The 15,484-nt window shown below is 43.0% G+C and overlaps 1 protein-coding gene across 3 annotated transcripts in view; it reads right to left on the reverse strand.

The window, feature by feature from the left end:
* The window catches only part of CLTCL1 (clathrin heavy chain like 1), a 33,906-nt gene extending 19,873 nt beyond the window's left edge, over window positions 1-14,033 (reverse strand). Inside the window, exons 1-5 of one of the 3 annotated variants that reach the window (XM_053959459.1) lie at window positions 13,838-14,033; window positions 5,927-6,134; window positions 1,628-1,896; window positions 1,200-1,361; window positions 654-767 (exon numbers count right to left, since the gene is read on the reverse strand). In XM_053959459.1, the coding sequence (XP_053815434.1) occupies window positions 654-767; window positions 1,200-1,361; window positions 1,628-1,896; window positions 5,927-6,134; window positions 13,838-13,879 (795 nt within the window). In that variant the 5' untranslated portion in view covers window positions 13,880-14,033. The remainder of the gene's footprint in view (window positions 1-653; window positions 768-1,199; window positions 1,362-1,627; window positions 1,897-5,926; window positions 6,135-13,837) is intronic. The other 2 variants (XM_053959457.1, XM_053959458.1) reach the window with 2 other exon arrangements.
* Between the last annotated feature and the right edge of the window lie 1,451 nt (window positions 14,034-15,484).

Consider the following 15,484-nt stretch of genomic DNA (forward strand, 5'->3'; position numbering starts at 1 on the left):
TAAGCCTTAAGCTGAAGTATAGAGCCACATGAATCCTGCCACATATGCACCTTAGTTATGGGCATCTCTTGGTCTACTTACAAACCTGGTCTATTAGACTTGTCAGCAGTCTTATGCTCTGAGATAGTCTGATTTTATGACACATTTCTAGTCCTAGAGACATGCTAAATGAAATTTGGTCTGTGATAGCAACCAGTTCTGTTCTTTCCTAAAGAATCTCCCAATAATGCCCCAAATAGCCTTTTCTGTGCTGCTACTACAGGAGGTATGCTGATATTCTTATTCAGAACTTGGAACATTAGTAGGAAGCTGAACAGCCGAAGTGATGCTGGATACATTCTCCCTGAAGACACTCTCAAGGGGTTTCTTTGGGGTCTGTTTCATTGGTTTGGATTCTTTTTGTAGAAGTTTTGTTAGGGCTTTTTGTTTATTATTTTTTTAAATACAGGAGCAGTCTATATATTTAAGTTACTGTTTTAGTGTCCATGCTACTTCCCACAAACCTATTAACACCCCTCCCAGAACTAGGAAGAATGACAGCAAAGCACTACAGAAAACAATCTTTGCAACAGACGTCAGCTCCTTGCCAGATCATAAAGTTGTTTGGTTGTTTTTTTTTTTTTGGGGGGGGGGGGGCGGTGTCAAATATTTACCTGCATTGCCACAGGAAAGTCTGTCTGTGCCTCAGGTGGGAAAAACACATCAACAGCTTTCTTAACAAATGGCTGATTTCCAGTAGCTGGCTGACCTACTTCGATTATGTGCAGCTAGGAAGAAAAGGGTTCATGTCACAAGATTGCCTGCAAATACAGACACATGAAAGAAGTTCCTTTCCTCAGATATGCTGCTGAAGTCATCTGCCACATTTGGCCAACGCAGTCTCGGGAGTTGTGCTCCACATATTCAGAATGTTAAATTTGCTGGAACCTGATAAACTAAAACCTGGGAGAAGAATAAAAAAAAAGCCAAAACACCCACTCTTTTTATAAAGTGACTATTCCTATTCAAGGCATTTTGAGCCTTGTCAATTCATCTGTTTTGGAGGACAAGACTAGAAAGGCCAAGGCATTTACTGTGGTTTTATCTCAGCCCTGCACAGACTGCTCAGCAGTTGTAGCATTTTCAATGCTACTGAATTCCACATTCAGTTTGATGCAAACCTACCTATGGCACTACAGGAACACAGATGTAGACTTTACCTTGCCTCCTGCAGGACTCCTCACAGCAAAACAAAAGAGGGTAGAAGGTTTGGCATTTCCCTCTATTTTGAATTCTGCAAAAGCTGCTGCATGGCCTTCTATAGGTTGGGAGACTTTTCTATCAACCGAATACAGCTGCATTGCACCAACCACACGATTTTGCTAGAAAAAAAGGAAGGTCAGCTTTTAGAGATAAGATTTCAAATGTTTGTAGCAAGACCCTTGGGACAGTAAACTAAAAAGCAGCAAATGCCTCTCATCCCCTCCTCTAACACTTGAGCCGAACTACAAGTCAGGCTGTTTCTACACAAAATATAGTTTTGAATTTTTTATTTACAGAAACCAAAGTTAAACTACAGTAGTTATTAAGTGAAGTGGGGCCAGGGCTCTCCTAGTTATCTTCATAATATTGCTGCCAGGGAACTTACCTGTGCTGAAATTCCTATCAGCAGCAGCCATTTTTGGTGTTCATCTGTTCTGTAATTGATGATTTGGCAGCCTGCAAGACTAGCGTGTCTATCAAACATCTTTTGGGGTTGTGATTCTCCCTCCATGCTCCAGTGGTACACTGCTGTCTCTGTCACCAAGGCAACTGTATTCACAGATATCCATTTCCAGAAGATCACTTCCTCTGCCATTGTGTGGGCTTTCATTTTACTTTTCATCTCAATGTTAAAAATCTGAAGTGTTTTCCCAGCTAGTGTGACAAAATCCAAGAAACATCACAGATCAATTACCACAGTGGCCATCCTGTAGCTTGCCCATTTACAAGCACCCAGTTTAACCCACTGTTCCAGTGGTGTTACAGACAGGGTTAGTGTCCTGTCACATCTCAGTCTCCTTTGACACTTGACTCTTAACAGAATCCCCTCTCCACCCCCAACACTTGTACCATCCCAAAACCAAAAAAATTTCCTTACAGACAGTCACACAGACATTCCAACAACTGACAAGCACAGACACTTCAATTTACTATAAGCTGTAGTAAAAAGACAGTCTAAGCTACACAGCTTGTGTAAACTCTTGTGCTGCCAGTTGGCAGCACTGGTATGCCAAGTTACAGATTTATAGTAGATGTCATTCAGTATAATTAATAGAAAGAGTGGCTCCAGTTTATGTCAATTTAGTAGCTGCTATAGATGACCTGGACTGAGTCAAACAGCATGAGACTTGAAACAGCTTCAGACAGCCAAAGATCACAGCTTCCATTTTGTTTTCCTGTTGGATGAACTGCACACTGAACTAGATGGGCTTTGTACAACAAGTACCTACTGAAGTCAGAAGTTCAGAAAGACTATAGGAAGGTTTGGAGCTTTAGGACCAGTTAAGATTACTTCTTTATTATTTAGGAAACTATACTGCAGGTTTAGGCTTGATTTTAGTAGTCCTTTTAAATAACCAGAAACCTTACCCTGCTAAGTAGGCCTAAAACCAATGCTAATTGAACCAAACTATAAAGAATAAGGGAATCCATTCCTCTCATGAAATCAAAGTGATGCTTTATTTTACTGCAGATGAGACAACTCAGCTCCAGGAATATTCTTTTCTGTTCACAAGACACCCACTCAGACTGCTGGAGTACTGGCTTGTAATGCCATTATTTCTATCCCCATTTCAGAAGTGTTTCCTGCTAGTAACACTTGTGACTGCCAAAGTGGGAGATGTTCACTGATAGATAAAGGCTGGGTATTCAGGAGTTACTAATCCCAAATTAATATGTATCTTGAACTGCTCTATAGCGTTTTAGCATAATTTATATATAAATAGATCATGTGAGTTTAATATAGTGTCAAGAGACAATGCAAGACTTAAGAGCTATCACATGCAGCATTTGCTGCCTGTTTTAACAGCATTGAAAACTGTCAACCTGATCAACAACCTCCTAGGAGAGCTTGCTAGCTTCCCTGGGACCAAAAGCAGCCTGCTAACGAACACTGCTCTGCGCATGCACTTACTGTGTTAGACAGATGCAGTAAGCCCAGGTCCGTAAACTGATAGCTGGAAACAGCATATTTACTCTCTTGGACAGTTTGTCCAGCAATGGCCTGGTGCTATCAAAAGATGGATTCTGAACTCCCACAGTGTACAGCCTCACATGCAGCCAGGAGACAAGTACTTCTAGAAGGGCTCTGGTCACCATCTAAACAACGATCCCAGAATAAGCATACGGAAGAACTGCTCTTAAGGACAGTCTTCTAAATAGGATACAATATGTCTTTCATAGGTTTAAGAACATAGGAGAAACTGACAAACAGCTAAAAGCTCATGCTTGTCTCTTTTCTAGATTAAATTTGACTGTTATGTCACAGCTGGAAATGGATTGTACAAGCTTCACTAGGCAGCTTAGCCCTGGATGTTGGGAGCTGCAGAAGGCACTGCTTTACAACTCCTTAAGTGTGGCAATATATATTCAAACTTCACAGCCTTAAACTGTAATTAAATTATTTAAAAATTCTGTTATTTGGATTGAGAAAGTAGGACCTGCTATACAGTCATAGTGAGAGCAAGCGTGCTTTGAGTCTTATGTCTACTTGAACACTTTATTAGGCCAAGATTCGAGACAAAAAGACTTAAGGTTTTCTGATCAAACTACCAAACTGATGAATCTATTTAGACTATACAGGCGCAAGGCGCAATCAAGTAAGCAGATTTGATTTTTGAACATCAGCACAAGAACTTACATTACAGTTGACTGGAGCATGACATTTCTCCATTACACAAAGAATGGAAGCACCCTCAAATGTTGCATTCTCCACTTATACCCACTGCTGAGCACTACCAGTACAGAGCAGTGCAAGAGGACCAAGAACACAAGGACAATGCATAAATCTTGGTACACCAGGAGAATGCCACATGCAATCCAGAAATGAAATTGTGCATACTGTATGTCAGTTAAAATCAAGAACTATTTCATTTCTTTTTCTGAGGGCGAGTTTCTACATTTATTGCTCAATAATCCTGGGATTACGAGCAACTCCCCATCATGGCACACTGAGTCACAATATGTAACCATTTTGACTATTAAAGCCTCACTCAATCAGCAGGGAAAAGTCTGGAGTGACAGACTGACTTAAACCATGTCTTCAGGTTAGCATGGGCATTGGTTAGGTAGCTCTATTAACCCTCTTTTCTACCCAACCTTCTGATCACTAGATTATTTACAGAAGAGATCACTAAGTTTGCAACACTTGACAACACAACTTTGCATGTCAACGTAACATCATTAACTCAACCTTATTGGTTCAGAGGACAGAATTATTCACTCTGAATGGACAGAAAAACACTCCTTTTGAGCAAGTCTTAACTGGCAAGAATAAAGCTATATTTTTTGAAGCTGATGATAATCAGGTTTGAAAACTAACATACTAACTAAATGGATTATGTAGTTTCCTTTTAAGAGGTAGACAAAGCTCTGCTAGTGTAGAGAAGGCACTTTCCTTGCCAATACAGTTTGTTTAAAGGGGGCCAAGATAAAGGACAGTAAACTCTTAACAGATCTGTTTTATTTTTTCATTATTACCTTTACCCATACCCAGGGTAAGGCAGTCCTTTGCAAGATGCATAACTATCTCAGCTGAATCACAGATTCAGCTGAAGTCAAACATTCACTTTAGTTCTCACCTGATGTCAGTATAAGACTGAGATCAAAGAAAAGAAAAAGGTTTTGCGCCAGTTCTGAGGACAGTTTCTTGGACCCCCAAGAAATTTCACCATGATTTTTCACAATAAAAAACACACTTAGGCAGAAATGAATAGCACACAGGACATGCTAGCCGGTCTCTCATAAAAATATTGCAACTTCATTTTGTCTATCAACTGTACTTCCTTCACATATACACACAAACATTAAAAGCACACTCTCCTCCTTCACTTGGTACAGTCAATAGTCAAAACAGCCAAATGGTCAGAAACAAGCCAATGGAGAACATGATCATTGCAATACCAGTTGAGGATTAAGATTCCCCCACCTGGCCATGAAGTGAACCGTCAAATGGCTACCTTAAAGTTCAGTACTTTTTATGAGATGGGACCATTCTGTACTACCAAACATACAATGTCAGGACAAAGTTCACTCACCATCTGTTTAGATAAGATGCAGGAAGAAAAGTACATAGTCAGTAACAGTTATTAAGATTAAATACCAGATGTTGGTCATTTGAGAAAAGAGCCAGACATGAATTAAAAATTACTTCTTTGAGCTCAGAGTGCTACTTAAAGGCAGTAACAACACCACAGGTAGCAGTAAGCAGAGGTCTTCTAGCTGCAAGACCTCATGATTGTCAAACTTAACATGTTTGTTATGTTCACACTTTTGCACTTACTGGCCATCCTTATGACATTTTTGTCACTATCTAGTAAAAACTTCAGAGCTACAAAAAAGGGCCAGGACAGGGCAGAAAATATGGCTTTACACCCCTATTCATTTATACAAGTGTCCATTATGTTTACAATACCTGTTTAAAAGGAAAGTATACCAAATGCTGACCTGGTCCTCAGTGAGGCTAGGAGGCTGCAGTGCCAGGTCCAAGCATCTCACACCCACTTGGAGGCAAATCATCCAGAGATTACTGAAAGATCTACTACCAAAAATACAGCATGCAAGTTCAGGCGAGAATTCTTATCCTCATATACATTCTTCTTAGAAAGTTTACATAAAGTTTAAAAGCACTATTAAGTAGTACAGCTAAACAGTAGTTTTCATACTGCAGTCATAAAGGGTTACTCACCTTTTAGCGCTATTACTTTAGAGGCTGGATTCATGATGGCACTTTCTGCAGAAATTGGACGTCTGATGGGTGTTGTTGGATCACTCATGTCAATTATCACTACTTGTGCCTGCTCTCCTACTTTCTCCCTTATGCAGATGAACTTGTCAGATTCCATTGTTAGGGTGCTGAATCCAATATTTGCTGGATTAATGCCCAAATTTTGGAGCTAGAAAGACAGAAGAAGAGTACTTCATTATCCTTCCCATGTTGAAGGTCTAACTCAAGCCTCTATGCCTATAATCTCCTCCAGAAGGAAATGCAAGACTGACAAGTTTCTCTGACTAGAGTGTACACTATTGAACTCTGATTTATCTTGAGTCTCTTTGTTCCACAGGTAAAGAATTATACAATTGTCAGTATTCAGGTTCTGAAGACATTCTGAAATTGTGTTCTTGATACAAACTAAAAGGAATTTTAACTTAGGCATTTATTACTTAACCCAGTTCTAGTTATGTGGTAAGACTACACCAGCAATAGCACCACTATTCCAGTTTTAGCAAGGCTGGTAAATTTGATGTTCAAAACTTACGTGGCAGAATGACAATGTTCAGCATCAGTGGGTAGTACAGAAAGAATCAATTACCCTTATGCTCACTCCTAGCAACAGTGTAGAAGGAAGTCTACACAGCAGGTCTCAATTGGCCTACAAAGTGGATTTGTTCATCTTACTTCACAGAATACCTAGTTCTTACCAGTGAAAGGTAAGAAAGATGTGTTAAAAGAAACAATCATTTAACCTCACCTTACCCAAGATGCCATGCCATTAGGCTCAACAACAAAGGCAGGGGTTGTGATGCAGGTCCCTTCCAGCAGTATGTCCAGCTCTAAAAGCATAACTTGTGCTCAACCAGCACAAGTTTTTGTTGGTTTTTTTTTTTTTTTTTTTACAATAGTAAAAACAAAGTAGTTACTCTAAATGTAACCTGGAGTAATTTTGAGCTGCCAAACAGACTCCCTTACAAGACAGCTATGTATATATATATATAATTTTCATCCTTATGTATTAACTTTATTTCCATTCACTCTCAATTTCAGTTAACAGGACGAGGTGGTAGTGAACAAACATCACTGCTCCACAGTAAATCAGATCTACCTATGCAGCACAGCCTGGTTTGGTACATCTGTCAGCTGCATTTTATATAACAGTAACCATGACAAGCCTGAGCACCTGCTTTATGCCCCAAAGCAATGCTTTTCAAGCACAGGCACTGCATCAGCTTCACTGAAGCTTCTCAAAGGATTACCCTATACTGCTTTTCAGTGCACTGCAAGTGAAAAACTACTGCCCTCAAGGAGACAGGATAGAATATACCACCAGCAATCAGAGTCATTACGCTCCTTTGATACACCAGGAGCTTCACACAATAGACTAAATCCCTTGGGCAAGAAGTCCCACTACGGCATCACAAACACTGTTTTAGTGTGTTTGAGCTAGCTGATCATGGCTCGTTAGAGCTTCTGTAATGCTACTCACTAAATCATAAATTGGGTATGTAACAGAGATACCCTTAAGTGTGATGTGTCGGGACTGTGCCCAAGAATGCCTCAGGAACTGTTTGTTTTCTGTTGAGCTGACTAATGAAGAGCTATTCAGCTCAGTAATTGCTAATCTCAACAGACTCAAGTTTCAGTAATGTAATATAAACCAAATGTACGAATGCATAAAAAGACATTTACTCATTCCCGTAAGTGTTTCTCAGCAGAACTGAGAGCCATTCAGCTAACAGCTCACTTCAGGGGTAAATACTTAATACATAACTGTAAACTTGAGCAGGTGCCATTCATTCCAAAAGAGAATCAAAGTTTAGGCACAAGGTCATTAGATCATGCTTGCACCCAGAGTTTTGAAAACAAATCTGCCAGGTAGATGGCTACTACAGGCTTCTGTGTCGGTAAGGAAAGAAGCCTTCACACCAAGACAACTCATGTACCTTTCATATGTAACACACAATGTTTTAGCACACAGTAAACATGCAAGTGGTAGCTCCATCAAGTTCTGTGACCTTCAACAATAGAGGAATGATAGGTTCTTAACTCACTGTTCTTGCTGTCTTGCTCTACACCAGACAATGCCCACATATTGTCACAAATCACACACTCACGAATTTGACACTTAAGCACTTTGATGTTGAGTATGTTCTGAGTCCATCTGCCAACAGAGTACAGTCCATTAAGAGTCACAAGAGTAGTCAAGAGATTTAACTGCAGCACAGCTAAGTTCCTAACAAAATTTAATTAATCCAAATTCAGATGTATTTGCAGAGTATTGAAGCAGAAACACAGCTTTTTCAAGGTCTCTTCTCAATTAGCATGCTTCAGTTTGACCTACTCTTCAAGGGACAGCCCCTGGCCACTCATTTTGCAAAGTGAGAACCTTGAGGCATTTCCCTGAAATTCAGCTTTAAGCCCACCATTATTCACTTCAAAGGCTGGTCCCTGTTGAAGAAAACGTTTTGCGTATCTTCACTAAGACAAGTATGATTTTGCATCACACTCTGGTATTAAAATTTCCTGCTTTAACCCATTATAAAATCTAGCAAAAGCTTCAGAAAAGGTAATCTAAATTCTGCTCGTGTATCACTGCCATCGTTATTATTAGGGCAACCTGTCACATCTTTTAAAGGCTAAATGCCAGTATTCCCTAAAGGATGGTCATGTGAATACTGCAAGTCCCAGTCAGTGATGACAACTCTTCACAGTTTAGCCTGAAAGCAATGAAGACTGTTCCTACTATTAGGGGAGTGGTAGTATCCTCCTGAGATATGTGAGGCACTGTAAGAGGCATATTCCTTATTGGCTGTACAGAAGAATATGAGCAGAATCCCTCCAGCATCAAATAAAAGATCACTTTTACCCTCGATGGGACACATCTTCCATGATGATCTGAACAAAGTTGTTCTAAAGCACCTTCCCCCACTTCCTCAAGAAAAAAATTAGTCTAACTTTATTACAGGAGGTAGCAAGCACTTAGCAATGTATCTTAAAAGGCATCAGGTGAAAATTCTATAGGTCATTACTGAGGTTTATATATATTAACAATTTTTCAGTTTATTTTCTTAAAGGAGTGAACAACAGGCCTCTCAACTACTACTAAATTTTCATTTTTTTATTATGCTTCTTAGGCAAGCAGTACCCTCTCAAACTAAGGTTGTTTTCTTCTGAAAATAAAGATACAGCACTACACAGTCATTCCAGAGGTATTTACTATGATTTCCATTATTCCATTTACCATAATTTCCATGATTTCACCCACACCTTACTTTTGGGTAATCCAGTTAAGCCCTACCAAGCAGCCCCATGTAGGTTACAGCAAGCCTGGCTGTAGGGGAAAGGGTAAGATTCTGTTCTACAAGTAACAGCCCGATACCTCTCCTGCCCTAACACCCATTAGCTACACAAACAGCATAGAACAATTTTCACTATCAGGCTGAATGAACCAGATAAACAAAGACTTTTGCTTCATAGGTATCTAGTACTACTACAGAGTGGATTAGATACCATAAAACCTTTAAGAATTTTATGGATATTGAGAACTTACTGACATGGTAAAGATTAAACTAAGATGTATTATTTGCCTCTCAACATGAATGAAGACACAAAGATATTCAGGATGAAAGACCATTATTAATCTGATATTTAGTCTTTTGCTGTTCTTTACCAGCATTGTACCATGTGCTAAGAAATGAAGTCAAGATGTCTTTTACACAAGAGCTCTATGAAATACTGAGCTTTCCAATGCATTTCCCTTACTGTGGAATGCAGTGATCCAGACTGAGCCAGCACAGGCCAACTCAGATACTGATACCTCTAGTCTTCAAACTAAGTCTGTTTCTCTAATGGGAAATAATTAATCCTGTCTAATACTGACACTCCAGTAATTGGGACCTACCATCAGTTAAATGCTGGAGTCAGAACTCTGGGAATTTAGTATCTCTCCAGAGTTTAGTGTAAGTATCTCATTTCAGCTTCATGCCACATAATTCTAGTATAAATGCTTGTTAGAGATGATCAACTATTCTTTCTAATGCCATTAGAAAAGAGTAAGGCTTGGACAGAGGCTGTATGCACCCAAATAAAAACTGCCTGCTAAAAGCTCTGTAAGCACACATCTTTTTAAACATATTACAAGCCAAAAATGCAGTAATAGTTTCCCATAACTCTTACTCATGTGACTACATAAAGCTCTAATCATCCCCAGTAAGGATGTGCATGTAATTGTTGGACATTCCTGCTCAACTGCTCACCCTCACCTCATCTCCTGCTATAGCTCTCATTTTGACAGCTGAGGGACACCAAGGAAATATATAAGACACTAAAACATTAAAGACCACTGGTCTGAGCTGCAGTTGCAATTAGGCTTTTCATCTCAGGTGACAGTTACTCCCTACACAAAAATCTATTTCTGTGTGTTGGTGATGAGGACTGGATCATCTATCAAATGAGTTGTCACTACCGTGTGCAGGGCACTTCTGAATCCAATGAGCAAATTTAGGCTCTTCATCACTGAATAGCTGGATCAAGTCATAATATTTAGCCCTACATTTTGAATACAAATCTAAAAAGTCACTTACAGCCTGCAAATCTCCCGAGTGCTTAAGTGCATGTGTCCAGCCAATGCAAATTTATGAAAACCATCCAGTTCAGTCATGCCTATTGCACAACAGGTAGTAATTCTTAATAAGACAAGTCAGACTACCCAAACAGAAAGTGGTTTTGTCTCAAAAATGATGGAAATCAATCTACATCCTTTATGCTTAAAATCAGGATATTTTATCTTGTCAGTGCTGCACCAAGATGTCCAGCACTTATATATTGAGAGCATGTCATGCACACAAGTTTTCTCACAGTAGCTGGCTGTGCTCAAGAGTCTGTATTAAGTTACCGAACAGCCAGCAGAACTATGTGTTTGTGCATTGAAGGGATGATAGCTCCCATCTTGGAACCGGGGCTCTTGCTTAAGCAACAGTTTTCCCCATAGACAAGCAAAGATTTTTGCTAGTGAGAAAAAAGCTCAAAGAGGCACAAAGAGAAGTTTTTAAGACAAAAGCAATGACTAAGTGAAGGAAAAGTTTAATTTTAGATCAGGAACACTTTGTACACTAGATTCCAGTAGTACTGCTTACAATCTACCAGTATATTTGGTCTTTTACTGCACTTCCATTGTAAACTACAATTCCCTTGAAAGGGTTCAATCTGGTAAATAATTTATAATTCACTGCTCCAACAGAAATGCTGGAGTTAAGAACCTGATTAAATCACATTAGCTTAAGTAGTACACACGAGTAACGCACTACAGCAGGACTTGGCATAGTTTGCACTGCTGCAGCTGGGCAGTCACCAGACAGATAAAAACTAAGTCCTTGTATTATTCCCCTCCCTTGCTATGGAACTTAAACTCCAATATCCTCTGGGGAAAAAATGAGCAAGATGAAAGTTCTTTATAAATTTGTGAAGACTCATAGTGACAGAGTTCATATCTAAAAATAACTGTTCAATTGCATTAAATGGAGCTAAACAAACAGACTGAATTCCTTCTACCACATCAAGACCTGGATATCTTTTTTTCAGTGCAACTATTCTCTATCCTTCAGCTCACACAGGACTTGAACACACAAGCTGTAACAACTTCAAATTTAATGTGCCCTATGACTGGCAGTCACTCCTCCTGCTCAGGCTTGGAGCTACTACAGAAGGATGATCAACATAAGACAAAATGAGCTGCACAAAGAATGTAAGCAGTCTGCTTGATCCCTAGCACTCCTCCAATTCTGCATGGACCAAGATCACTGTTTCACTTCACACTACCATTTATCCACTTCCAGCAAGAGAGAGTGGGAGAGAAGAGTTCAGTATTTAGCACTGCAGTTTATGTTTAGCTTCTCTGGAGAGCACTTTCTGCACGGTTCAGTCCTTCTTTTAGTAATGTACATACAACTACCTTGGGAAGACACTGAACTTAAGGGAAATAATGTTTCATCAGCAACAGGCTGAACTTGGAATTAATTATAGCACTAACTGATATTCTAATCACTCACAGTATTAATTAAAAAGGCTACAGGTAGAAACAGTACACAGATTGAACCAAGGCACAGAATGATCTTACAGCTTGGGATCACTGAAACACACATCCCAGGGTACTCCCTGCTCCTCCATGCAGCTTTCATGCTGAGAAAAAGTAACTCAAGCACAGGTTTAGCCTTTTCAATAAGATCAAATTGCTTAAGAGCAAAAAATAGAGTATGACTTCAGTACAAAACCCTTGAAAAGCAGGTGGGCAGCCCCCCTCCCCCCCCAAACCTGAGGTAGCACAATGCTGATATGCTGATATTGGCAGCATGGCAAGACACACAACACTGGTAATCACAGAAACAGTCGTTTAACGTACAAAGCAGCACAGGACACCTCTTGCATATTAAGTGTGATGTCCTCTCATCGCTATTGTATAGATCAAACACAATCAGAAGGATTGGTTATGCTTGCCAGTTTTATATGGTAAGAACTATACGGTCTCTAAAAAGAGTCTGACAACAAAATCACTTTGATCACAAGTTTCTTACTCAGACAGGTGTTCTGCAGCTCTTATGAACCTATTTGAGATTACTATAATCACTGCTATAGTGGACACTGGCAGGGAGGGGGTGGTAGAATTCTTCACCATGTTAAATTCTCCTAACCCATGAAAACTCAGAGGACACAGGTGTGTCTCCTCCCTTGGACAGAGAGATTAGATATTTCTGGAATTCACTCTAATTACTGGGGTTTTTTTCTGGCTAGAGCTCCTTCTAGGGTCACCAGGACAGTTCTTCCAGTTAAGCAAAAAAAATACATACCAAAGGGAGCTGAGAAGCAGCCGTAACCATTTCTGAAGCTGAAATGCCCGGAGTTGCATGCAGTCCACACTGGGGGGTGATACCTAGTTCGTATTTTGAAATGGATGCCTGATTTGACAGAAAGGGGCGGTACAGCGACAGAAGGATGACTTGCCAAGTCCACTTCCTGTTCTCTCATTCATTTAGCAAATTCCTTCAATTCCTGCCTCAAACTGCACGTTCAGAGACTGCTGTTCTCTCACTCCATTTACAACCCTCCCTCACCACCAGGTCACAAGGAAACACACAAACCGGTTTGTCTGTGCTGCATCCATTAGCTATGGATCTTTTCCAATTCTGGCATTATGGTTTTCACGGGATATTAAGAACAGAACCATGTCATTTTGGGGGAGGATTTTTTAATATAGTTATGTTTGGAAGGAAGGACAGAGGCTGTACAGCTTCCAAGACCAAATGGTTTCTTGCACCTCATCTCACCAATTTCCTCACAGCTGCACAAAAAGAGGTTCCCAGGAACCTTCGCGATCCAGAGGCTGATGGTCGTTTAGGGGAAAGGGAAAAACCACAATCCGCCTGCAAGATTGCGGCGTCCACCCAAGCCGAGGCGGGGGAGCGCCCGCGGTGCCCGGGGAGAGCAGCGCGGCTCCGGCGCGGCGCCGCCCCCTCCCCGGAGCGGGAGGTCCCTCAGGCGACGAGTGACTCTGCACAAATCGCTGCCGCTCCGCACGCCACGGGGACGCAGCTCCGGGGATAGAAGGATGGACGGACGGATGAACAGAAGCGGCAGCCCAGAGTCCGCACCGGGGGCGGGCTCGTCCCCGCGCGCCTTCCCACGGCGCCCGGCGAAACGGCGGCCGCGCTCCAGAAGGAAGGAAGGAGGGGACTGAGAAGGTCCCCCGCGGCCTGGCCCCCTCTCCCCGCCCTAAGCGCTCCCCTGGCCCGCCTAGGCCGCGGCCCCCCCCCGCCCCGCTAGAGACGGAGTGAGGCAGAAGAGGGGGACTCCGACCCCGCGCCTTTTCTGCTGCCCCCCTGCACTCACCTGGAAGTGCTCCTGGAAGCGAATGGGCAGTATCTGGGCCATGGCTGGGGACGAGCCCCCCGGGGCAGGGGCTGGCGGTGAAGCGGGGCGGCCGCCGGTGCTCCCCTCACAGCGGCGGGAGCGGCGCAGGCGCTGAGCCCTCGCTGGGATGGCGCCCGGCGCGCCCGCCGCCCTCCTCGGCCTCAGCGCGGGGCCGCTCACTCGCCGGGATCACTCCGCACCTCAACAGTCTGCCAGGGTCTCCTCAAATAGTCCCTCCCTGCCGCGCTTCTTCCTCCGCCCATCGCCGCCGCCTCTCGCCCGCCCTCACCCTCCCGCCTTCCTCTGCTCCGCTATCCCTCACTCCCGCTGAGGGCACGGGCTGGGGACGGGGCTGTGAGGAGCGGGTGGTCTCCGCCGCGGCTGCGGCCAGAGGAGAGGGGCGGGAGGGGTTGTCAGAGTGCAGGTATCCTTCCGCTGCTTCCACACACGCTCACATGACGCGGTCCCCGCCCCGGCCGACCCTTACCCTGAGCCGGGGTTTCTCCTGACCCATCCTCACCCCAATCCCCGGGGCTGCCCCCTGACCCACCCGATGCCCCAGGGCTTCTCCCGACCCACCCTCCTACCAGGCCCCGGGGTCCGTCCCGGCCCACCCTCACACTGACCCCAGCGCTGTCCCCGGCCCACCCTCACACCGACCCTCAGGGCATCTCCCTTCCCTTCCCCACAGCCGCGCGGCGGTGCCGGGGCGATGCTCCCCTCGGCGCCTCGGGAGTCCCGCCGGAGGTGAGGACTAAGACAGTGAACACCCAGGACCTGCGTGGTGGGCACTGGGAGCCGGGAGCCGCCGGCCTGGCACCTGCTGTAGTTTGACTGGCTGTGCCAAAGTGCAACACTTCTCCTCCTCCTCCTCCTTCTTGGCAGCCCCAGAACCCCCAAAGAATCCCACTGGGTTCTGCCTGGGTCAGATGGTTGCTCTTGGCCCATCACCCACCGACTTAACCTAGCACCATGTGGGCTTTGCTCCCTGCAGTCATGCCCAAAGATAAGTGAGGGGGTTTATGACCAGTTACCAGCTATGAAAACCATCCAACTGTTCTGCCCTGCTCAATTTCTAAATAGAAATCGGGCTCCTTCCCCAAGAGTTGACACTGTGAGTTGGAAGCTATTCAATAACCAAGAAGTGAAGGGTCCAACATGCAAGAGATTCATCAACACCTTTTTTTTTAACTCTCACTCCTAGTCAGTCCATTAGCATTATATGAGGGAGGTGAAGTTAATGTTAGTGCTATTATACTTCTAAATTACAGTAATCCTTTGAGGTGGAAACAGCTGCAGTGGTGCTGGCTCCAGCACTTTTATCCAGAGCATTACATTGTTCACATTTTCCCAGAGAGCTCAGCTCTGGGAAACACAAGATTATAGGACAATCTCTAATACAAAGCTGAACAAAGGACCCCCGAAGACTCAAAACCAGAGGCAGATTAAAACAATTTCATATACATTACAATTTAAAACCTCATTATTTTCACTTAACCTCATTCATTTTTAATACATGGGAATTACCAAAACTGGGTTAAGTTTCCAAAGGGATAATAGGCATGGCTTGCTGAGACACCTGGCTCCTACTGGCACACACGGTCACAGGCTGCAGCCATGGGGATC

Source organism: Vidua chalybeata, chromosome 18 (genome assembly GCF_026979565.1).
Source record: "Vidua chalybeata isolate OUT-0048 chromosome 18, bVidCha1 merged haplotype, whole genome shotgun sequence".
Classification (NCBI taxonomy): Eukaryota; Metazoa; Chordata; class Aves; order Passeriformes; family Viduidae; genus Vidua; species Vidua chalybeata.